This window comes from Amyelois transitella, chromosome 19 (genome assembly GCF_032362555.1).
Source record: "Amyelois transitella isolate CPQ chromosome 19, ilAmyTran1.1, whole genome shotgun sequence".
NCBI classification, from domain to species: domain Eukaryota; kingdom Metazoa; phylum Arthropoda; class Insecta; order Lepidoptera; family Pyralidae; genus Amyelois; species Amyelois transitella.
This window is the reverse complement of record NC_083522.1, coordinates 7,297,512-7,322,448: the sequence shown is the minus strand read 5'-3', so window position 1 is coordinate 7,322,448 and position 24,937 is coordinate 7,297,512. Positions and strand designations below refer to the sequence as shown.

General features: G+C 38.8%; 1 protein-coding gene across 1 annotated transcript; it reads left to right on the top strand.

Annotated features, from left to right (window-relative positions):
* The first annotated feature begins 83 nt into the window (after positions 1–83).
* Positions 84–24,757, top strand: LOC106132696 (uncharacterized). The gene is made up of 26 exons (XM_013332193.2): positions 84–5,764; positions 5,841–6,054; positions 6,667–7,014; positions 7,411–7,544; positions 8,009–8,146; positions 8,964–9,063; positions 9,701–9,796; positions 10,078–10,215; positions 10,961–11,101; positions 11,912–12,031; positions 12,707–12,920; positions 13,813–13,987; positions 14,473–14,822; positions 15,466–15,652; positions 16,102–16,272; positions 16,599–16,770; positions 17,093–17,214; positions 17,613–17,812; positions 18,269–18,684; positions 18,929–19,768; positions 19,922–20,161; positions 20,517–20,698; positions 21,159–21,294; positions 21,466–23,258; positions 23,507–23,583; positions 23,792–24,757. The coding sequence occupies exons 1-26, from the start codon at positions 264–266 to the stop codon at positions 23,851–23,853; spliced, it is 12,267 nt and encodes a 4,088-aa protein (XP_013187647.2). The 5' UTR covers positions 84–263; the 3' UTR covers positions 23,854–24,757.
* The last annotated feature ends 180 nt before the right edge of the window (positions 24,758–24,937 follow it).

The window sequence follows — 24,937 nt, the reverse complement described above, 5'->3', positions numbered from 1 at the left end:
GATTGACGGAATCGACTAAAATGATTGTTAAGTTAACATATTTTTTTATGGCAATACTGACTCCTGTCTGGTATGGTCTGTAATTATTTATTATTTTTTCCTCTATGGCAGAGCAGCTTCGTTTTTAACAACAAAAAGATATGAATATGTTGTTAATTTACTGAAAATACCATTCGAATTACAACTAATTTCAACATAATATGTGGTTGAATGAATAATGTGTAAAATTCTGTCCACGAATGATATAAGACTACATTTTTACTATGTCGGAACACAGTGATATCGATGCGAACAACCTGTGTATTACTGAAGATGTATTTGAAAAGTTTCAAGCAGAGTCCATGTATGAAGAAGAAGAATTAATAACGCTCTCAGATATCTTACCATCCAACGGTACGTCAGCTTCCACCGCAGCTGATGATGCTAATGATTTTCTGACTGACGAAAATGTTACATTGAATGTTCTTCAAACTGTAAACAACAGTCCCAATATTTCGTCTGAGAACGTGCAGCATTCCGAAATTACAACCGGGTTTGTTGAAGAGACTATTGAACATGAGGAGTTGTTGGAGACATCTCACTTAAATATATCTGAAAACATTGAAGTGCATACGGAAGAAAAACAACCAAAAAGAAGAGGAAGGAAAAAAAAGAAAACTGTTCAAGAAACTGCGTTAGTCAATGTATCTGCGCAGGAAATTGAACAGTTACCACCCAAAAGACGAGGGAGGAGAAAGAATGGCAACAATGACATTTCCATTGAAGAACAGATGCAATTAATTCATGAAGATAATCCGCATACTTCAAAGAATGAAACAATTCAAGAAAACTTAGAAATGGAAAACCAATACATGCCACAAATTCCTAAAAGGAGAGGTCGGAAAAAAAAAATAGTTCAAGAATCAAAAATTGATACTAGCCTTGAGGATAATGGCGGTGTCATAAGTAAGACCAATGAACAGTTAGACACAGATATTGAGAATTGTCAAGATATTGGACAGAATAATAAACGAAGAGGTAGGAAAAAGAAAACTGAACAAAATTATGACACTGATGCCAGTCTTAAAAATAGTAATATTAACAGCAGTGATGATAATGTTGAGTTTATTGAAAACATTGATATGAGTGATGATTTACCCATATCACAAATAAAAAACGAAGAATTAAACATAACTCATAATGTTAATGAATCCCTACATAATGAAAGCATAGGGTTGCCAAAAAGTAGGGCACGTAGGGGTTTTAATACAACATTAACAGAAAGTTATGTAAAAAAAAATAATACACCATCAGGCAAAAGAAGGGGAAGGCCTAAAAAACAAGCACAGTCTCAAGTTGAAACTGAAATATCAGAACTCAAAAACAATATTGATTCTCAAATTCGTAATGATGAATCCAAAGTTGAAGAACCATCAAGCACAGTTGACAAAAGTGGTCCCTTTCTTCAAAATCCTAAAGAATCTTCTATGGTAAATGAAATAGGTAATTGTGATGATGTAGATGATATATCATTAAGTATTATTAAAAAGGGCCTTATTTTGCATGACAGTGATGATATCCCTACAAGTTCAAAAGAGGATGTCATAACTAGCACTATAGAAATAGAGTTTGAAGGAGTGGAAGAAGTTGGTCAAGAAGAAAAGATTACTAAAAGGAATTCTAAAACACCAAAGTTACCTGACTTTGAGTATAATCTTGACAATATAACTAACGAAAATGTTGACAAAATAAAAGATACTACTTTGAATGAAGGTGAAGCTGAAGAATCATTGTTAGTAGAAGACACAAGTAAAAGGCCAAAAAGAAGAAAAATTAAACAAAACTTTCATTACCAAGAAGATTCTGATGAAGATCCATTTGCCAATATTGAACTCTCAGATGATGAGCCAAAAAGAGGTAAAAGAGGTGCAAGATATTATTCCGATGATGAATATATTCCTGGAAAGAAACAAGGTAAGGTTGAATCTTCAAATAGTTCAATAAGCTCTGATATGGATATAGAAGACCTTGAGCTTCAAGGAATAAAAAAACAGAAAAGAAAACGCTTGTCTAAGAAGCTTGATTCACCAAGAAAAAAAGGTAAGAAAACTGAAATATCTGCAACAGGATGTGTATTAGATGTTACTACTGTTCCTCCTGTGTCAATAAATAATTCCGATGACATTGAGGTTTGCCTGGAGTCATCTGTTATAAAAAATCCCCAAGTAGATGACAATACTGACAAGGTGACCTGGGGTAACACAAATGAATTCGAGAATTTTATTGCACAGAAAATACAAGGTACTGATTTGAAAATAAAGAAAGTATCTTCAGCTGCATCTAGTACATCAATAGCACCACTTGATATTCCAACTCTTGATTCAACCAAGAAACTAGTAGAGAAATCCACTCAAACATTAACAACCAAAAAGAATGCACAGGGTGTGCAAACATCACCACCTTATGACATTCCCATGAAAGAAAATGTTGCTCTTACAAAAGAGCAATCAGAAAAAGCATGTGAATTTCTCAACAGTATTGTTAAGACTACTTCCGAGTTAGGAGTTTTGATGACAGAAAAATCTGAAGACTTCATGAAAAAAAAGATTCATACAGATCATGTGACAGATACTTTCAAAATGGACTACTGTGTACGGAAGTCATTCTTGCTCTTTAAATTAGCTAAACATAATTTGGTGCAAATGGAAGAAGATTTAGCTAAACAATATAATGAGTTCCTAATTAATAATGATTTAAACACTTGTAGAGATAGTGTTAAAACATTGGCTTCAACATCTAAACAAAAAACTGATGATAATGACAGTGATTGCGAAATTGTTGAGGTGAAACCTATAGCAGGAGTCTCAAAGGCAAAAAACAAAAGTGAAAAGTCTAAATTGAACCCCAAAACTGTATTTTTGAATAAAGAACTCTCTATCAAAATTACAAAGAAGCCTAGTGAAGACAAAAAACTCAATATAAAAGGGAGGCATACAGTGTGGATTAATGATTCTGTGATTTTAAAAAAAGTGACCCCAAATCAGTCTTTTTTAGCCCAGGACAGCCGAAATAAAAAACCACCTGATAGTAATATAATAGAAAGCATTGTTTATAATTTTTTTAGGGATTATAAAAGACAGCAAGCATTGTTTGTGTGTGCTCCCTTTATATCAACTAATTGGATGACTGTCAAAAAGAGGTATGCATGTAATTATTTTGTAGGAAGCCCTGAGATTCCTACAGGCAGTGAACATTTTGTAAATAATTCAAGTTCAGAAAGTGTATCTGACATAAATAAAACAATTTGTGAAGCCAAGTGTGATTCCCTAGCAAGTTTGTCATCTCCAAAGTCCTTATTTTCACTTTGTACTTCAACTATACAAAGGCACACATCTTTAAGGAAATGCAATGTAAAAAAACAGCCACTGACTTTATTTGAAATATGTTTACAAACATTGAATAAAGACACAAAACATGCTATGCATTCTGAAATTGTCAATGTAACAAATGCTTTGCCACTTAAGACTATTTGCTACAAAAAAGTTATGGATTTATTAAGAAAGAATAAAAATCAAAATAATTCAACTTGCTTCATATCAGTTGAAGAAAAGATAGATGAAATTAATCAAATTGTACCAAAGATAAGTAATAATAAAAACCAGTGTAGTAATAAAATAAAAAAAGGTCAACATCTCAAAAAATTATTTACTCTTTGTGTACAATATATGCAGGCTGTTATAGAAAAATCATTTCAGAATGAACTTCTTATAAGAAAAGAATATAGTGGGGATCCCCAGGAACTAAACACTTTTAGTAATACCTTCTCTCCAAAAGCCTGCATTAACAAATGCGCATATGCTAACATACTGCTATCCACCTTTAATCCACAATCTTTGAAAAAAATTACATACAAAAACATCTTACATTTAATATATGATTCTCTGGTTGTTAAATGTGGTGATGATGATACTCTTAGATCTGTGCATAAAGTAAAGACATTGAAAACAATATGTCTTGATGTAATAAAATTAAACATGTATGGTTTAAATGTCACAGAAGATATGACTATTAATTCAGTAAATACTTTGTCAGAAGAAGCCTTCCTTAACATTGAAAATACATGTACAGTTGAAGGTGACCAGTACCAATATTTCGATGACGATACCAACTGTTATGAAGACGAATTTGAACCGGAATACAATCTAGAAGAAGAAGCAAACGACAATATCCTTCAGGATAATAGCTGGGTAAAACAAGTTCAAATGAAAGAATTGAAATCTTGTCTTGTATCAAGCATGTCTAATACTAAAGGTGAGAGTGTTAATGATGAACCTGTTGAACCGCCTGTTAATGCACCACCAGACATACCTTTCATGGTAAATATTAAAAGTGAACCATTAGAAGAAGAATTAGTGGAAAATATGAATGACCCAGTCAATGTTAAGATAGAACCTGTACATTATAATGAGTTGACAATGACGTTGGAAGCTGTAACTACGAAAACTGAACCAGATAATTCAAATTCTGTAATAAATTCCATCCAAAGGAGTGCAAGTTATGATGGTGATGCTTTTGAAGATTTTGTTTCTTCAAATAAAATGATGCAAGCTATACAAAATGCTGATCGTAGTGAAGAAATATTCAGTCAAAGCGCTTTAAGGGTTCGACGCCAGTTTGATCCAGATTCTGATGATGAAAATGATGCTGGTATGAGCTTATTAGTCCCTCATACATACGAACCATTGCAAATAACTGAGGCAAAAGAGACACTCATGCAGAGCAGCTCAGACGAAGGTAATAAAGATGTTACTTCTAAAAGAAAAATTGATAGAAGGAAAAGAAGAACGAAAAAGGTTGAAGCAAAGGCCAATAATAAAGAGTTTAATAATAGTTCTAAAAACAAAGAAGCAAATAATGTTGTTGAAACAAAAAATAATAAAGATGTTAATGCCTCCAGAAATAAAAATGTCAATAATGAAGTTGCAGTTCTGACACGCAGGATGAGAGAAAAGATAAGGCAAGAAGAAAAAAAGGTACAGTCATCAGATTCTGAAAATGACATCAGAGAAACGAAATCTAAGAGTGATAGAAAAAAAGGTAAAGTTGAAGAAATAATAGATAATAGTAAAAAATATAAAAAGAAATATGATGAATCTGATATTCAGTGCAATAATGTAGATTCAACTGAACAAGTTAACTGCGTAGGTGATAATGCTGAGAATGCAAAAGATTCTATTCCAGATGAAATATTCACTGGCTTCAGCGCTGTGGATCAAAGTACAATAACTACATATCAGAAATATTTAAAGAATGTTTATGATAAAATCTTGCCTAAAATTGATAGAGGTAATAAAAGTGTTTCTGAAGATTGCGATCCTACTGGTAAAGAACAATTTATGAATCCAGATCAACCTGTAGAATATTTAGAATGTGAGCCCACATTACCAATATTTGAGAGAGAAAGTCGAAAGAGGTCTTCAAAAAGAAATGTCAAAGCTAGTCCAAACAAAGTTGTATCTGAAGAAGTTGTCCCAGACTCAATTGTTCCTGATAAAGTTATTCCAGAATCACAAGAAAGGACATCTAATGAAAATAATAAAATTACTGAACCAATACAAACTGTTGATCGTCATGGATGGCAGTGTTATCCAATTGATGTGAATGATAAAAAATTGTATGAGAATTGTCAAATTATATTAGACAAACTACCAGAGGCGTTTGTTGAAATGTATTTTCAGTATCAAGATATCACAGTTCGAAACAAAGAGGATGAAGAAGTCGATAAGTAAGATTCGTTTCATTTTTATAACCAACCACCGACCAACTGTTTATCTTTTTTTTTAATACACATTTTTTTTTAGGTTAATCAATTTGCAATCACTGAATAGGACATCTATAAAAGAGATAAAAAGCCGAAGTATAGCGAAAGATAAGACTGAGCAGATAGAGGGCTCCACTGTTGCCGGAAATGATTTGGATGACACCCGGCCAGAGAGCCCTGGGTCTGACCACTATCGAGAACTAACACCATCAGAAGATGAAGGCAGTGACCGTGAAGACGAGACCCTTGCGTCTGTAAGTATTCTCTGAATGTGTTTTGATGAGTAGTTTCATATAAACTAATTTATCTGGCCAGTTGGCATATATAATTTGGCAAAACTTATCTTATACCTAAAAATATCTTCTTCCTTCTGGCGTTAGTCCCGGTGACATTCTCACCACTCTAGAGCCCAGGGTTTGCCGTTTACCATGGATCCTGTCACAGTTACACATCAGTTACCTGAATGTGCAGGTTTTCTCGCGATGTTTTCCCTCACTGTAAGAGCATCGGTTAGCACTCAAACTAATGTACATAACTCATGAATCCTTGGTTCATGACCGAGGTTAGATTTGTACCGCTTCCCCCACATGCATTACTTATGCATTGCCTTAGAAATATGTTAGTTCTTAAAAAGCCCTCAAAATTAAGAGTATATAGGCTTGCAACCTGTCACTATTTGAATCTCAATTTTATCACAAAGCCAAACAGCTGAATGTGGCCAATCAGTCTCTTCAAGATTGTTGGCTCTGTCTACCCCGAAAGCGATAAAGACGAAAGTGACTATATGAATGAATAAATTATTAAGAGTATATACTTTAGACATAGCTTTTTCCAATGGTATTATGTATTCCTTTATTTCTATCTAGACGGTAAAACCTGCATCAGAAAACAACATGGCCAAAAGTTCACTAATGGACGACAAAAGTGACACCGATACAGAGAATGCTGAAGGAAGAAAGAAAATTAAGGAAGAGCCTGTTGATGAAGCGACAAAGAAGAATGTATCTAGTGGGGCTTCTAAGCGTAAGCCTGGACCGAATTCAAACACTAAACCTGATGATAAGTTACAGCAGAAGCCTGGGGTGCAGGCGGATTTGATGTTGACGGCTGATAAGGTGATGAATAAGGAGCTGACTTTGCTCCACGCGCCTATCAAACTTGACGACAACGCGCCTAAAGTGTCCATGAAAAAAACCTCTGGAAGGGGCAAAACTGTAAGTTGAAAGATTGTCTACTTTATAAAGTGTACTATGTGATATCTACAGTTTCATTGTAAATGTGAAAATCTGTTTGTCTTTCCACCTGTAACACTTTCATGATTAAACCCTTGCAACCATTTGACTGATTGTTATTACCGTTGTAATTGATTGTGTTACTGATGTGATTGATTTTATTAATATGGTCAAAGGCATACCCGGGCTTCTCTCCAGAGAGGTGAGGATGCAACCGGGACTAAAGCCAGGAGAAAGAAGCTGATTGATTTTGTTACTGACCTGTTTGTTTTTGTTACGTATGATTTATTGTTATTGTCACTGACGTGAATGTTTTTGTTACTGTTGTGATTGATTGACTTTATGAGTTAGGCGATTGATTGATTGATTTTGTAACAGAGGAACTCGAGTAAAAAGGAAATCCACTACCGCATCAAGAACGAAGATGATTCATCATCGGAGGAAGAGAAGCAGTGGGTGACTACTAAAGAGAAACTCCTTAAGAGATTGGAGAAAAAACAGGAGACCACTATGTGAGCCTTCTATTATTTAGATGTGACACTACATCAAAACTGTGATACTCATTTTAATAATACCTATGTAAATATGCTAACATTTTCTGATTTAGTTGATTTAATTTAAAATTAGGTATCATCATTTGTATTAATTATTTAGTCAAGTTATGTACATTAGTTTAAATACTAACCAACGCTCTTACGATGAGGGAAAACATCGTGGGGAAACCTGTACATTTAGGCAACTGGATGTGTAACCATGATCCAATACAGGTGAGGTTTACCTGCAAAGGTTGCGGAAGCAGATGGCAGTCGCTTCGTGTAAAAACCTGACTCATCTAATCTAGGATTCATGGTCAAAGGCATACCCCCGGCTCCTCTCTTCTGTCATGTGACTTGAAGCCTTTGATATTGGTATTGAAACAAACAAAGACACATATTCTTTCTTTACTTTTGATAATTCTCTGATAAAAAATTTATAGCGCGGACGAAGCGAAACGCACTAAGATCGTGAGCGAATACATAGAGCGTCGTGCCGAGAACACCGAACCGAGGTTGCCACAGCGCCGGCGCGGGCGCCGATCCAACAAGAAGTTCTTAGAGAGGCAGAAACAACTGAGGTACGTATACACGCCCAGGCAACTTTAAAAAAAAAGAATCACACTTCTGAATTGGCATATTATACTTGGATAATGGGCAGATTGAAGTGAATATAGTCATGTTCCATTTGGATAAGCATTTCATTGTGTTCCAAAATTTGTGGGTAATCTTGTAGCTAAAGCGATAACATTTAAATGGACTGAGGTAGTGGGCGAAGCTGTCGCAGCCACGGCGTGGACACAGATAATTAAAACAAGAAATTTTTGGAAGAACAAAAAAACAGCTGAGCCTTGTCTAGGTGACTGACTTTAAAAAACTAAATATACACAAAGCAAATTGACTAACATAGTCCTGCAAGAGTGTATTTCCCAAAACATATAAAATCTCGTGTGACAATGTTCGTTCCCGTATTTCTCCGAAACGGCTTGACCGATTCTTATGAAATTTTGTGAGCATATTAAGTAGGTCTGAGAATCGGCCAACATCCGTTTTTCATACCCCTTTGTGATAAGGTTTGTCCACCCTTAATATTTATTTTTAACTAGAAATTACATAAAAAATATTTATATGGCAAAACAACATTTACCGTGACAGGTAGTATATAGTTTGATTCTGCCTTTTGACCGCAAAGCTGACTGCTCTAGCAACTCTACCCTACAAAAACAACTACCGATCAAGCTGAAATTTGGCAAGCCGATAGTTGGTTTGATGTAGGCATTCACTAAGAGAAGATTTATGAAATTGCCGCGGTAACGGGAGATAGGATTTTTCGTTTTATGCGATCGGAGATGCGGCGCTTTCTTGTTGTTTCATATACATTGATGGTTATTTATACAGGGTGTTGACGAAAGAGCTACTTGGCGATGCGGCGGACAGCACTCACCACACGAAGCGATACAACCAAGCGTTCTTCAAGGGTCGCCGGAACATCAGAAAGGTATTTATATACGTAACGTTTAATATGGAAATCATATATCAGAAATACATTTAAAACACTTACTCATATATCCAAATTATTAATAAAACAAAATGATTGAAAACCTGATTTACTCAATCCAGCATAATGGTCAAGTGGCGCATCCCGGGCTCATCTCTCCTCTTCCAGAGACCAGAGGCCGGGATTAAGGTCAGGTCAAGAGTACTCGAAATGTGGCTCTGTCTACCCCGCAAGGTATATAGACGTGACCATGTATGTATGTATGTAGATAAGGATGGAATCTATAGATGGAATACGGATGGATCTATGGAATGCTCTCCTTGTCCATATCAGGAAAGCACGGACTATTGATAGTTTCAAAAATCTCGTTAGGTCTCATTATCTTTCTAATTAATATTAGTATAGATGTATGTGGCATGGGCTAAGCAGTAGCCGGCCGCTAGTATATAAATTGCAGAGATTGTGACAAGTGGAGAGATGTGGTCTCTGCCTACCCCTCTGGGAAAGTAATAGTAATGATTTAACATAATATGCTATGTTAGAAAGAAGTTATTTCGAAAAAGTTCACTCAGTCACAATTAAATTACTTTAAGAATTGTACAAAAATTAAATTCCTTTTTTACGGCTGTAATTTCAGGTGATTGACAAGAAATCTCTTGCGAGGAGTACCGTGATGGCGAACATGGAGGAGTTCGAGAGGAAACGGAGGCTGACCATGAAGCAGGTGAAACTGGTAAGAAGTTATATTATCTGATACAATTATTTATGATAATATTATTAAGTGAACTGTAACACATCACAAACAATGATATATCTTTCAATGCGGCTTTTGACTTTACTAATATACTGTCCTTTCTATAAATCCACCATATTACCTTCTCAGGACATTGACCTCTATTGTTTTCGAATTATGTCTCTGTCTTTTACGACATCCGTGGATAAAATGTGGAGTTGTCCTATTCTAAAGTGTCGGGAACCACACGGCATTATTAATTCTATGCTATATTCTTCCAGCGGGAACAGCTAGGCTGCGAGGAAGGCGTAAACGTGCTCGTTATCAACGACGAACTGTGCTTGGAGTACGACTTCGAGCAGCAGGTACCAGTGGTCGCTGTCCATCCCTTCTTCACCAAGATCATGAAGGCTCACCAGGTAATTGATTCTTTTTTGTTTTGTTTTTTTTTTTAATTTTGACAACGTTTGATCTCAATCTGTTCTAATGGTAATCAAGATCTGAGGACATGCACACTAATACGCTTATTTACACTTCTTGAAACTCCCTAAGTTGTAAGTATCTAGGAACAGAGACGTGGGAGAGAATTTTGAATTTAGCAGTTCACATTTCTTCTCTGACCTTGACCAATGGGAATGTCTTCATACAGCCAATTCTATCTGAGAGCGGCGGGGGCGGTAGGCCAAAGACTTGCAAGCTTTCGACCATACCACGCTTTTTTATATTGTATTGTCTGGTATATGACAACTACGAAGTATGAAGGTTTCTACAAATAAGGTGGTTTCTCGTGCGGTTTCCCCGAGAAACTGTATATCCAATGTGGTTTTTTCATCTCCGTGACATTTTTTGGCGTTTAGTTTTATTCAATTAATAGGTATAAATTATACCTATAAGCCTTTTTCACCCATTTCGGTAATCGCTGCACCTATTTATTTATGTACATTATTTATTTATTATAGTTTTTGTGTATGTTTATTATAATTATTTTATTTTTTAGTTTTGCGTAAGTATAAATATATGTTCATTTAGTTTAACTCCACATAAAGTTCTCTGTCAGACTCAATGGATGACTGGTAGATATGCTTCTAGCGTTAAGTCCGCCAGTTGTGCTGTACATTTGTATTTTGTACAATAAAGTTTAAACAATTAAATGTTTGTCAACAGTATGAAGGCGTGAAATTCATGTGGGACGCGTGTTTCGAGAGTCTCTCTCAGCTGGCGGCCGGCCACCCGGGCGGGGGCTGCATTCTGGCGCACTGCATGGGACTCGGCAAGACTCTGCAAGTGTTAGCATTGCTGCATACGGTAACTACTCATATAAACATTACTCTCCAACGACCATGCTGTTTAGATACAGGTCTACCACTTTTATAAGTTACATCGGCATTGTTCGACGGCGCAGTATAGTACAACCGACCGCCGAATCTGGCTGAATGAAAACATTAGTGAAATAACGAACTTATTGCTACTACATAGGATTTTAAATCCCTAAAACAACAGGAGTCGTGTATCTCGCTCATTACCGACTACCGCGACGCCGCGACGGCGTGGCGCTCCTGCGAACTCCAGACATGGCGCGTACGCAATCAGCCAATAGCGAAAGGTTTGGATCCCGCGTTCAAATGGCGCACTATGATTGGCGCAGATATTTTCGCGCCATGACAAAAATTGATTTCTGCGCAGGTACATCGGTGTAACTTATTAAAGTGGTAGTACTGTACCTACTTATTAAAAATGTAAAAGTTGGCAGTGTGATTTGAATTGTTGTTGTTCTGAGACGTTCTAGCAAAAGGTATGGTCAAAAGTACCCGAAACCGACGTCGTCGGTTTCGGGTACTTTTGACCTCGGTTACTTTTGAGCTCTCTTAATGAAGCTCGTCGGTCCGACGAGCTTGCATTAAGAGAGTTATGAATGAGGATGAAGCGAAAGAAGTGTGCAGGGATCGTGGCAAGTAGAAAAATGTGGTCTCTGCCTTCCCCTCCGGGAAAAAGGCGTGATTTATACATACATATAATAAGGTTCTTATTCCTTACATGGTAGACAGAATCAGCTGTATGGTAAAATGATCTATGATTTTTACACTATGTAGTGATAATTCAATACTTTATGACCAGGTTCTTACCCACCCCGGCGTGGGAATGCAGCGAGTCCTCGTGTGCTGCCCGCTGTCCACCGTCCTCAACTGGGTGGATGAGATTCACAAGTGGATCGGACCGGTTACGGACCAAATCAAGGTACAAACAATTATATTTAAATTTGTAAAGTATATGAATTTATATTAAAGAGGACACTGAGTTACTAGAGATTTCAAATAGGGTTTTGTTGAGGTTTCTTATGTAGTATGGACGTGCACTAAGACGGGATTTTCTTAAATTCTCACGGGAACGGAATTTTAACGCGGGCGGAGCCCTGGGCTTATTAAAGTTTTAACAAGAGGTTACTTATATATTCTAACAGAGCTCAACATTTAGAAATTTGAAAAATGGCATGCCATTACTTATGCTATGGTCTAACTGTGGATTTACCAAAGATTTTCACGAAGTTAGTCTAACCTACTCCTCAATAACAATTTTTTTTTATATTATAATTTTTCAAGCCAAAAATCTTTATTGTTTCAAGCTAAAGAAACTGAAAAGGAAGCTTCAGGTAAATTAAAAATTAACCTTTCCTTATGTTCAGTATTCTAAGATCATTATATTCTAAATTATTTGTTATGGCAATGATTTGAACGCCCCCAATTTTTTTTATTAGCTTTATAGGAAAACAGAACTGTTTAAGTACATATATACTTAATATAATCATTTAAATCTACGCCCTGTTTCCAAAGAGTTTCAATTTCAGTTCCAAAGCCAATAACCGCGGCTACGGCACCTTAATCAAAACCTAGTACTTAATCCCAGAAATTCCAGGTGTTTGAACTGTCAAAACTGAAGAAGACATACGAGCGCGCGTACCAACTCGAAGACTGGTACAGCGGCGGCGGCATCTTTATAATTGGCTACGAGTTGTTCCGCAGTCTGACCACTTTAGACCCCTACTTAGACGACGTGCGACCGACCATCGTCAAGAAGATCAGAACGGCCTTGCTGGACCCAGGACCTGATATCATTGTCTGTGATGAAGGTTGGTAAAATGAGAGGCTCTCATTAGGCAATACAGTCCTAGTCATGACTTTAATACTAACTGAAAGTATGTTAAGAGTTGCTCCGCAGTCTGTCTACTTTAGACGTGCGGCTAACCATCGTGAAGATCGGAACGGCCTTGCTGGACCCAGGACCTGATATCATTGTCTGTGATGAAGGTTGGTAATATGAGAGTCCCTCATGAGGCAATACAGTCCTAGTCATGACTTTCATACTAACTGAAAGTATGTTAAGAGTTGCTCCGCAGTCTGTCTACTTTAGATGCGGCTGATTATCGTGAAAATCATTGGTAGGGATGAAGGTAAATTATATTAGAGTCACTAGAGATACTACCTCGTTAGGCAATACATTTCTAGGATTTGGTAACATACATACTTACTGGAAGTATGTTACGTATTTAGAGAATGCGACGGCGTTCCTGGAGTAATATTAATCTATACTAATATTATAAAGCTGAAGAGTTTTTTTTTTGTTTGAACGCGCTAATCTCAAGAACTACTGATTCGAATTGAAAAATATTTTTGCGTTGAATAGACCATATATCGAGGAAGGCTTTAGGCTGTATCACATCACGCTGAAACTATAAGGAGCAAAGGAATGGAATATTTGAAAATAAAGGCGAAAATTATTCATCCTTGAGGGCTTCAATGAAGCCCAAAATAACTATTCCACGCGGACGCAGTCGCGAGCACAACTAGTTATTAATAATTTTTGCTTTATTGGCTATTAAAATAAGAATATTTAAAATATATGTATATAGTAATTAAGAAACACCTTCAGCGATGTGGACTATTCAACAAGACTCAAGTCTTTAATTTGTGCCTTATGAATTTTCTCATCATATTATTAGTTTTTTTATAATTTTTCACCAGGTCACCTCCTGAAGAACGACTGCTCGGTGCTGGCGGTGGCCATGAGCCGCGTGGCGACCAGGCGGCGGGTCGTGCTGACGGGCACCCCGATGCAGAACAACCTGCGGGAGTACTACTGCATGGTCAACTTTGTCAAGCCCGACCTGCTGGGCACCTACGCGGAGTACTCCAACAGGTGTTCATTGTGGAAATAGCTTTTGTATTAATGTAGATGAATGCCGTTGACTACTCTTCCGGGAAAGCGGCGTGGTCAGTTGTATGTTGCCTTGGCATACTTTATACCCACAGAAGATTGATGAATGTGGTAAAATAAGAAGATGTTGTCCCTGCCTACCTCTTTATTCATTCATAATCACGTCTATATCCCTTGCGGGGTCGACACAGCCAGCTGTCTTGAAAGACTGAGAGTTCACGTCTAAAAGAAGAATTCCAAATTTATAATCCCTTAGACGCCTTTACGACATGCATGGGAGAGAGATGGAGTGGACCTATGTTCTAATGCCGCCGGGAACCACAAGTCATACCTACCTCTTACCGTTTTTCCAGTGTATTTTTTATCTGTAAGAGTGAGAATGAATTGCACATTCATAACATTAGGAATTTTGAACAGGTATAATTGTATGTAATGAATATAATGTTTGCATTTTTTTTTTATTCCAGATTCGAAAATCCAATTATGAACGGCCAGCATCGCGATTCAAGCGAAGAGGACATAAAGCTAATGAAGGCGCGCACACACATATTGCACAAAGTTCTTGAAGGTTGCCTCCAAAGACAAGAAGCTTCCGTACTGTACCCGTATCTACCAAAAAAACATGAATACACAGTATTTATATCGCTGACGAAGTGTCAGTGGGACATGTACAAGTATTACCTGACGCATTACGCAAGTAAAGCGAAGAATGGAGTTCTGAAAGACTTCCACATATTGCAAAAGGTGTGGTCACACCCTCAAGTTTTGCACCATTTTCAGACAAAGGCTAGAGATGTGAATGTAAATAAAGTTAAGGGTGAGTTATCTTAAAGTGTTTTTCCAATTGTATACTCTGATGTTGTTTGAGGCGCGCTGTGTGTTGGCAGTACACACATATATACATAAAATCACGCCTTTTTCCCGGAGGGGTAGGCAAAGACTACATCCTTCTACTTGTCACGATCACTTGGCAATTATTGTTTTATTTCGTTTTTGAAAAGGTTTGACAAAGTTTTAGCCTGTCCGACACAAACTTGCCATTAGTAAACACGTTCTTAATCGCCTTCACAACAAGAAATGGTGTAGTCCCATATGACACACCATCTTTTTTCAGAAATAAATTCGTTTCCTATATTTTGGAAATAACCATGGAATTAACCATACGGGTTAGGTTCCCTGCAAAGGTTGTAGAGGTCAGATGGAAGTCGCTTCGTGCAAAAACCTGACTCATCCAATCCAGGTCACATCCAGGTCTCATGGTCAAAAGGCACACAGACTAAGGCATAAAGAAAAAAAGCAGTATTATGGAATTAAACAATATTTTTTTGCTGCTGTGTCAAGCACGTATTAGATGCCGGCCGAAAGGGTGTGAGTTTTCCATGTTTTGTACGTACTATAATCTCGCTATAGTAAAAAACTAGACTAGACTATTAAAAATACAATACACAATTAAATTTCAGCTGAAAAGATAGAAGACGACCTAGCCGAAGAGGACGCTGCCACGGAAGATATAAAGCCTAACGACACCGATATCTGGTGGCTGCAGTTCTTAGAAGGCGGCGCCATGTTGGACAGCCTCGAGTCCTCAAACAAGTTCGTCGTGGTGTTCCGGATACTGGACGAGTGCATCAAGCTGGGGGACAAAGTGTATGTCTGTCTCTACAATGTGTAACAAAAACCCTATCCAATATGGCTTGTTAAAGAAAGAACAAAAAAACTCAATTATAGACGGTATCTTACATCAAAACTTTGACCAGCCGATTTTCGGTCCGGTCATTCAGTTTCAGCCAGTTGGCGGTATTGCCGCATTGATAGTGTTATAACTTTCTTGAAATTTGCTAAATATTGGAGAAATTCTCTTGAAAAATATATGCGGCAGTCAAGAAACAGCGCGCTGTTAGAGAGCAAACGCGAGAGCACTCCTCCTATGATTCGGCAATGATTATGGAAGTTGGGTAGAGCCGTGAGCGGTGGAGGGATAGTTCTCGCTGAGTGCGCTTTGGAAATAATAAGGAGTCATCTTCTTACCCTATGGGTTCCATGTAAAAACTTCGAAGAGATCATTAGGAGCTATAATCGTTAATTGTTCTTTCCAGATTAATATTCTCAACGTCCCTGTTCACGATGGACGCGCTAGAGTTCTTCCTTCGCAAGATCAACAAGTGGTCTCTGGGACAGGAGTACTACAGGCTCGACGGCTCAGTGCCGCCTGAGGTCAGGCAGAAGTGGTGTCGCGAGTTCAATGCCGAGCACAACCACAAGACCAAGTGAGGGTGGAACTGTTTCTCATGTTATAAAGATACTGACTGACAAGTCTCTAGGACAGAAGTACTTCGGCTTGAATACTCAGTGCCGGTTAAAGTTGATCATCGCCATCTTGTCATAGTACTTTCTATAGTCTACTATTTAGTCTTCTAAATACCTTAGAATCTTTAAATGCATAACGTTTCAAGACTAAGACTACTTTTTTTTAAAGAAAAATTGTCTCATGTGAATATGTTCATCCTTAGTTTTGTCATATAATCCAAAAGCTCCCTGGTTTCGAACGAAATCATTGTCACCATATAACTCAATATACTATGTCCTTTCTCAGATTATTCCTGATCTCAACCCGTGCCGGCTCCCTCGGGCTGAACATGACTGCTGCCAACCGCGTCATCATTCTTGACACGTCGTGGAACCCCGCCCACGACATCCAGAGCATCTTCAGGGTATACCGCTTCGGACAGAAGAAGGATTGCTACATTTATAGACTGGTGGCTCTGGTAAGCTATTCTCTTAAACATACAATTTAAAAAGAATCAAAAAATATATAAGTAGTTTATATTTAAAATGCGAGAATTTTCTAAGCTAATATTAGCTAGCTTCAATCTAGCTTGCTTAACCAGTTGTACTAGAAATTACTTTTTATTTTTTGTTGCATTCTTAATGTGTTGGTGCCCATCGAATCCATAATGTTTATTTTAAGCTTATCCTTGCATTTACAATACCCTTTATTGATAGAACTCATGACCTACCTGTGCGTATATCTTTTAAGATGAAATGCTTTTTTTTGGAACATAGAGTACATTATAATTATTTCTTCAGGGCACAATGGAACAGAAGATATACGAGCGTTCGGTAACGAAGCAAGCCGTGGCGTGCCGAGTCGTCGACGAACAGCAGATCGACAGGCATTACAACATGCAGGAGCTTACAGAACTATATCGGTGAGCAGTTTTAACAGGGATTTCATTTAAACCAATCTTCTTTAAGTTTTTTTACTATACCATGAGTGGAATTGGAAACAAAATTTGGTATGATTCGTAAACCACAAAGTTGAAGAATATGTAAAGAAGACCTTTACTGTTTTCAAGGGTCCAAGAAGTGAACCTAGTACGACGCCACATAGGTCTTCAATATATTTGAGTTAGCATTAGTGACAATGACTTGTGGTCGATTTACATGTAGAAATAGAACAATGTTTAATAAATTATGCGAAATATAAATTATATTTGGTTATGGTTTTCATTATCAACATATCTGTACACCCTAAACGCCTTGCCCAAATCCGAAACGATTTGAGCTAGTCGTCTGTGTGAACCCTGGTTGTCCGTGCCACTTCCAGCTTCGACGAGTCGGGCGCGGGCGTGGCGGGCGGCGTGGCGTGCGGCGTGCGCGACGTGGCGCTGCTGCGCGTGGCGCGGCTGCGCGCGCTGCACGCCGTGCACGAGCACGACAGCCTGCTGCGCGGCTCCGAGCCCGCGCTGCCCGAGCACGAGCGCCAGGCCGCCTGGTCGCAGTTCCAGCAGGAGCACGAGAGCGGCCGTCAGTACTCTACCAGTACTCTAGCTGCTATTATAATACACTCTGTTCTGATTTCAAATGCCTACTTTTATGATCTGCCTTTTCGTTCCATTTCATACTGTTGTCACAGAGATCAAGTCATTTTTTTAAGGATTAAATAGTGTTGCTTCCACTGTGAAGAACGGCAGTCAGTGTAATAACAATTCCTGCATGTACTAGTAGGTTTCGTTGACATAGTGTCACCACTGCTTTGAAGATAGTCAGTTCACAGTCTCCTACAGAATTTTCTCTGCAGTAGATTGAGCTCAGAAATGTCTCGACAACGCGTTCTATCTGTATTGATGTTGATGGCACGCGTGACATTATTGACAAAAACTTCCGCTGTTCCGCTTTTTATTATGACATGAAACGGGACAGCGAGTGGATGACCCTGCTTATGTTAAAAACTGTTATTTAATAGTCCACAACTTTTTACAGAACTAGAAAACAATGAAAAAGTCAAGAAGATATCAGCAGTCAAGCGGACATACAACAAAGCGGCATCTTCCACCGCCGTCAAGGCCGATCCGGGAGACGACGATTCCCCTGACTTCAAACCAAAAGAGCCTAGAGCTAAACGGGGCCGGAAAACAGCGAACGTGGAACCGGAGGGAGAATCTATACTTCCGGATCCGGATACGGACCGGATAAACACTCTAGATCCTAATACGGAGCAGTTTATGGTTAAAAAGATAACGGAATTGCTTGTCAGACATAACTTCTCGGCTAAGGACGCGCAATCCGCCTTACCTCAACTAGTGATGAATGTGCGTCGTATTGTGATGACCGGGCAAGATATTGGGCGGTGTGATGAGCTCACTGCTAGCATTGCGAAGGTGCTTATGCAAAGACAGGTGAGTTTAGTTATATATTATAAACCCTTTTAATTTATTTTATAAAGTTTATATAATACCAGCTAAATATTGTAGTAATCTCTATACTTTTGATTGATTGGTTTGTAGCGATGATTCATTTGCACTTCTACTGTATGTTATAGTATTTGTAGTTGATATGAAAACATTTCACCAGACGCTGCAATACAGGCGCGTTATATTCCAAAACAGCTATTTCATTTTAAATGGTTCTTTACAATTTTAGAAAAACATGTCCATGCCGCTTGTCAACGGCATCATCGGCGAATCTCTCAACCAGACAATGCCTGATGGCGAACGAATTCCTACCATAGACACTCCAGTCGAAACACCAATGCCGCCTCTAGTCAAAATACCGCCACGGCCAAGCCGCCCCAAGAACAAACCAGGGCCAAAATGCAGGAAAGGATACGTCTACGAAGAAATACCGTCAACTTCGACAGCTAACGTACCACTGTTCGATCGTTTACTACTGCCTGACGATTATGACGGAAGAACCAAAAGGAAAGCCGCTTTGGCAGCTGAGAAGTTGCTAGACACAGCGATCGGAGACGGAGTTATAGATGTAGATGATGACGACGATTACAACAGCGGTACAGATTCAGCCCCCGAAGCTAAGGCCGAAGATGCACGAGCAAACGACAAAGCACAAGCCGTTAAAGTAACAGAAGTTACCAAACCGGATAATCCCAAAACTGAAAGGAAACTAGATAACACCAAAAAACCTGGACCGCGTAAGAGCAAACAGAAAGAGGCTGATAGCGAATTGGAAATTTTGGAAGACGTGATGGACACTAGTATACTTTTGAGCGACGACGAAGAAAGGATTCTGAGCAAAACGGCTGTAGAATTGGAGCCTGAGGGGGAGGTTTCTGTGCATCCGACGCTACTGAAGAACAGTAACTTCATAAAGATCGTGGCGCATACGTATTTGGCGGGGAATCCGATGTTGGATGAAGACGCGGCGATGCTGGCCGCTAGATATAGTACATACAAGGCCGTGAAGGAGCTGGAGACTACGGGAAAGCCTATTACTAGCGGCCCGATATATGATATAGCTGTGCAGGTATGTAGCACTTTTGTACTTTTCCCTTTTCACTCTTAATCCTCTTTTTTATTAATTAAATATCAATAAACCTGGTCCCCTGTTGCAATTATAAAAATAAGAAATTTGCATACAAAATAATTACTTGCCCCTAAAAAAAATTTCGTTTAATAGGTACTTGGCAAACCGATTCTCAAGAAATTGCACAACACGAATCACAAAGTGGACACCGCCACCGACACGCAATCTACTTTGCTCTTAGACTTATTAGAAAACATGGGCGACAGCGATAAGTCTAAGTCATTGGGAAACGACAAAGTAGATAAATCTGTAAAGGAAACGAAAATGCCGAATGATAAAGAAGAGGAGAACGCGAAAGTTAAACGGAAAAGAGGGCGCGGACGTCCAAGAAAGGTATGTAATAGCGTATTATCTAAATATTTTTTATACTATCAGAATAAAAGAAAAATTAAACTATTTTTGGTTATCATATAGTTTTTGTTGTAACTAATATAAATTTTGATCCAATATGAGTTAGGTTCCCATTTTAGGGTCGCCAGCTTTCAAATCAAATTTTAGTCGCTTCTTGTAAAAACCTGACTATTCCAACCTAATAGGATCATGGTCACAAGGCGCACTCAAAACTTTTCTCTTAAGAGGTTAGGATATGCTGGGATTTACGGCAGGAGGGAGAAGATACTCATAAATTATACTACCTTTTTACTTACAGAAGTTTTGTTACTAATTTGAATTTTAAAATACGTTACAGGTATTATTGTCCGACTCAGACGACTCGGACACGCCCATAATATCGGAACAACCGCCGCTCGAGGCTGCACCTGCGCAGAAACCGTCGTTTCAGTCGCAAATAACGCCACAAAGCGCGCAGCGTGAAGTCACCACACCCGCCGCGCAACCGGCGCCTGCGCAGGGAGTTGTTCCGGTTGGACTGTAAGTGCTTTTATATTATAACTAAAGTTCGCCTCCACAGGCGAACTTTAGTTATAATATAATATAAACAGTGGTGTTTTTCATTTGTTTGCGTCCAACGTGTGAACTTGAGACCGTCTCCATTACATATTCTATAAAAAAAACCATTGCCTTTTTCAATCATCTTCTTTCTCCTAGCGTTAGTCCCGGTTACATCATCATCTCTATAGACAAGCCCGAGGTGCGCCTTTGACCATGACCCTATATTGGGTAAGTCAGATTTTGACACAGCCACCTCTGCAATCTTTGCAAGGAAACCTCACCCATACTGGATCATGGTTACACATCCATTAGCCGGAATATGCAGATGTTCTCACGATGTTTTTCCCTTACCATACCGATTTTGTGTCGATCGTGCACACCAAAAGTGTTGTTTGGTAAAACAAATCTCAATCGGATCGCGTTTATTTCGAACTTGCAGGTTTAAAACGACTGTCTCTGTGGCGCTCCCGGGGGAACCCCAGACCGTGCGGCGAGAGGCCGAGGAGTGCATCCTGCCCGATGACGACATCCACATCGTGTCCGATGACGCGCCGCAGCCAGTTCCCGTCACACAGGTACGTCACGCTCATAGAAAACAGGTCTCTGACACTACTACAGACGCAGAGTATCGCCACATATATGTATATGCGGTGATATATGTATATGTATGTACATGGTATCTCATATCTGTATGATGCTCTTTGTTTTAATTTTAAAAATGTTTTAAAAACCTTTTTCTCCAACAGATAACGCCTCCGTCTATGGTGCCACTGAGCAAACTAGTTGCCAAACCCAATCCGCCCGCGCCCACTTCTCGCAACAGCCAACCTCTCTTAGTGAGAATGGTGCGCTCCTCCAACAGCTCGCAAATACTCGAAACCCCTTCCACCACGCAGCCAGCCAACACCGTGCACTTCAGAGTGACGGCCAACGACACACAACCCATGACGCAAACGCCAATGCTGGTGCCCGCTACCACTAGAGCTCCTAAACCCACCGATACAACCATCTGTCTTGACAGCGACGATGAAGATACCCCAATTGTCCCAATAAACCCGCAGCCTGTTAGCATAGCATCCAGCTCCCATGCACCTATGTTTCAACCAGTGGCGCCCAAACCCACGATAGCCGGACAACCGGTCCAACTGAGATTCTCAAAAGTCGATCCATCCAAATTCGTCTTGACCGCCAAAAAACCGCAGCAGCCCACGGAATCTTTTAAAGATTCGAACGACTCGTCCGTACGGTATATAGTCATCCCCAAAAATCAAGTCGGCCAAATGTACCCGCCGTTGGTGCCTCTCCAGCCCGAGCAAGTACCACTCAACCATAGAGTCCGTTCTAATTCCGACGGAACGTTTACATTACACACCGCCAACTCTGTGACGACATTGCCAAACAAAACAATCCCTGAAAATCAAGTCACTCATATTACAAATAACTTATCAATGAATGTTGCATCCCAATATGCACAAGATGCAAACAAACCTAGTCAAAGGGCGGCCCAGAAAAAAGGAAAATCTACATCCACCCCAACTCCATGCCTGGCCATAGATAAAGGTAGAATTGTCAACGAAAATGAAAGTATGGCCCGGCCAATAAAAGTGGTGAAATCCCGCAAAACGTTCATATTACGCAAAGTTAGTGGAGAGAAATACAACTCGACAAATGTCACCTCTAACGTAATGTCTAATCCAGTGAAATCTACTTCGACGGCTCAGAAAGAAGTGAAGACGACCGTGCCAAGCCTGTCCATAGATTCGGGTATAATATTAAAGCAAGGAGGATCAACACCGGCGAAGTCAGCTGTTGAACGACAAACGATGCCAGATAAACCTGCCAAACGACAACGAGATGTCTCCAGTAGCGATAGTGATTCCTCGCAATCTGATGTCAATGACGACCCTCTTTCGATACTAAAAGACGTCGTCCACATCCAAGCGCAGTCGTACGAAGTGGAAACTCCGTCCAACACGACTAATAAACGAGAAGACTCTAAGAAACCTGTTTCCAATTCCGCCTCTAAAACTAAAACACCCTCCTCGGCTAAGACGTCATCGTTAACGAACAAAACGCCAGGTGTTGCGAACGCCGCTCCGCCCAAACCTATGAATCAGCCTAATAAGCTTTTTGATGCCGTCGATTTGACTTACATTGATGACGAAGTGGTTGTAACGTCACATAAAACGCAACATACAGCCACTAAATCGATATCTAAAGCGACTAAATCGCAACCAACACCGACTAAGCCGGCACCTACAGCGACTAAATCGCAACCAACACCGATAAAGCCGGCGCCTACAGCGACTAAACCACAACTTACAGCGACTAAATCGCAATTTACGTCGGCTAAGTCGACACCTATAGCGACTAAATCGCAGATAGCGAACAAAACGCCGCAAATCTCATATAAAATATCGCCAACAGCCAAGCAGACGTCGATGGGAACGAGTAAGACAAACCAACCGACCAGGCAATCTACTGTCAGTAAAGCACAGCCTAGTACTAGTAAAACGCAGCCGGCGGTCTCCAAAGCGAGGTACTTATATCCACATACATTATTATTATAAACAAAACAATAATATTTTTGTTTCTAACGATGGACAAATTTGATGATAATACAAATTTCTGGAAATTCGATATTGTATTGTTAGTTCCTCATGATCTACATATATACCAAATTTCAGTAGTTTTATGTGGTGGCTTGTCAGTAACAGTTATTCGACAGTCATTCACTATGTAAGCTGTTTTGTGAAATACATTGATTGATTGCTAATGCATTTTCAGCTGTTCTAGCCAAGCGGCTCCTAAGAAGCGCGCCGCCCCGGTGGAACCTGCTCCGGGCAAGAAGAAGAAGTCTGACCGTGAGTGTTTTTTAGTTGGTACATATTCCTTAACAGCAAAACGTGTCCTAAGAGTCTCATTGGTTCTGCCCTGTAGGGATGAAAACGTGATGTAGGTACAGGAAAATTCAAAACATTTGAATTTACAGCGCGATTCTCAATCTACCCTTTATACTATTACCCTACTTTTTATAATTGAATTTAATCTATTTTTTACGTTTTCTTTCAGAACTTATGACGTTGAAGGACTTCAACATCGACGATATTGATGACATTATCGAACTCGATTAAACGCCACGCCTTCTATCGAAAGATATCTTATATCTTTCTTATTGTTAAAAATCTTGATTAGGTTCTATATCCCTGTACAGTCAACAACATATCAAGTTGCACGGAATGACGCGGTAATAGAAGCGAATTTGCAGTGAATTTGGGTAAGTTGATATGCTATTGACTGTACTAAATGATATACCAGGATCTCATATAACGCGAGGTTTTTGTAAACACACTTTTGTTTTCTTGTGATAAAAATGACCATTAACTTAAATCGTCATTGTGCTGTTATTTCTCATATTGCGTGTGTGAATTGCGCGATTTTATACATATTATTTTAAGCATAAAGAGTTGGGTGAACATATAAATATATCTGAGTAAAATTGTTATAGATATCTAAAGTAATTTGTAATAAATGGTAGAAGTTATTGTATGTAGATGTGTCACTTCTGTTATATTATAAGCCCGCGGCCACAGGGTGTGAGGCTTTTGTGTGAAATGTTTTTAGGTTGGTACAATTGTCGAATTAGGTTTAAAACTGACAATCTCATGGCTGATTCACCTCACACCCACTTGAAGCCGAGGCGTAATTTATCGTCTTAAGTGTATGGTAAGTTTTAAAAATCTCCTCATTAAGTACATGGTTAGATATGTTTTATAATTACGTTCCTGTCATATATTCTTTTATTTTGCACAGTAGTGTTGCATAATGAGAAATTTATTTTGAGTTACAAATACGCTCGCGATAAAGTATTTGTGTTATATTTTATTTACCTAAAAATTGTGATTATATCTTACGTATGGTGAAAGTTTAGCCACCATAACTGTTAAATTTTGTTAAACAACATAATATTACGATATGTACGAAAATTATTTTATGTCGATTTAGATTGTAAGTTTAAAATAAATACGCTCCATTTAATTCGTGTTTTATTTGAAGAACATCATATTATGACTACTATTATTCAAACTCCTTACATGAGAAAGTCGACTAGACTAAAGGCCGTTAAGTTGCGTCTTGATATGAGCTGAAAGTTTACTAGAGTTAAGCTAAAACGAGATCTTATAAACATGGACAAATGTATGACATTTTTCTTTGTTT

What these genes read in the sequence shown, in the direction of transcription:
- LOC106132696 (XM_013332193.2), top strand. Translation starts at nt 264, where the DNA reads ATGTCGGAACACAGTGATATCGATGCGAACAACCTGTGTATTACTGAA. An exon ending in GAGAGGCAGAAACAACTGAG is followed by an intron (nt 8,147 to 8,963) that starts GTACGTATACAC and finishes TTATTTATACAG; the next exon opens with GGTGTTGACGAAAGAGCTAC. An exon ending in GGAGTTGTTCCGGTTGGACT is followed by an intron (nt 20,699 to 21,158) that starts GTAAGTGCTTTT and finishes TCGAACTTGCAG; the next exon opens with GTTTAAAACGACTGTCTCTG.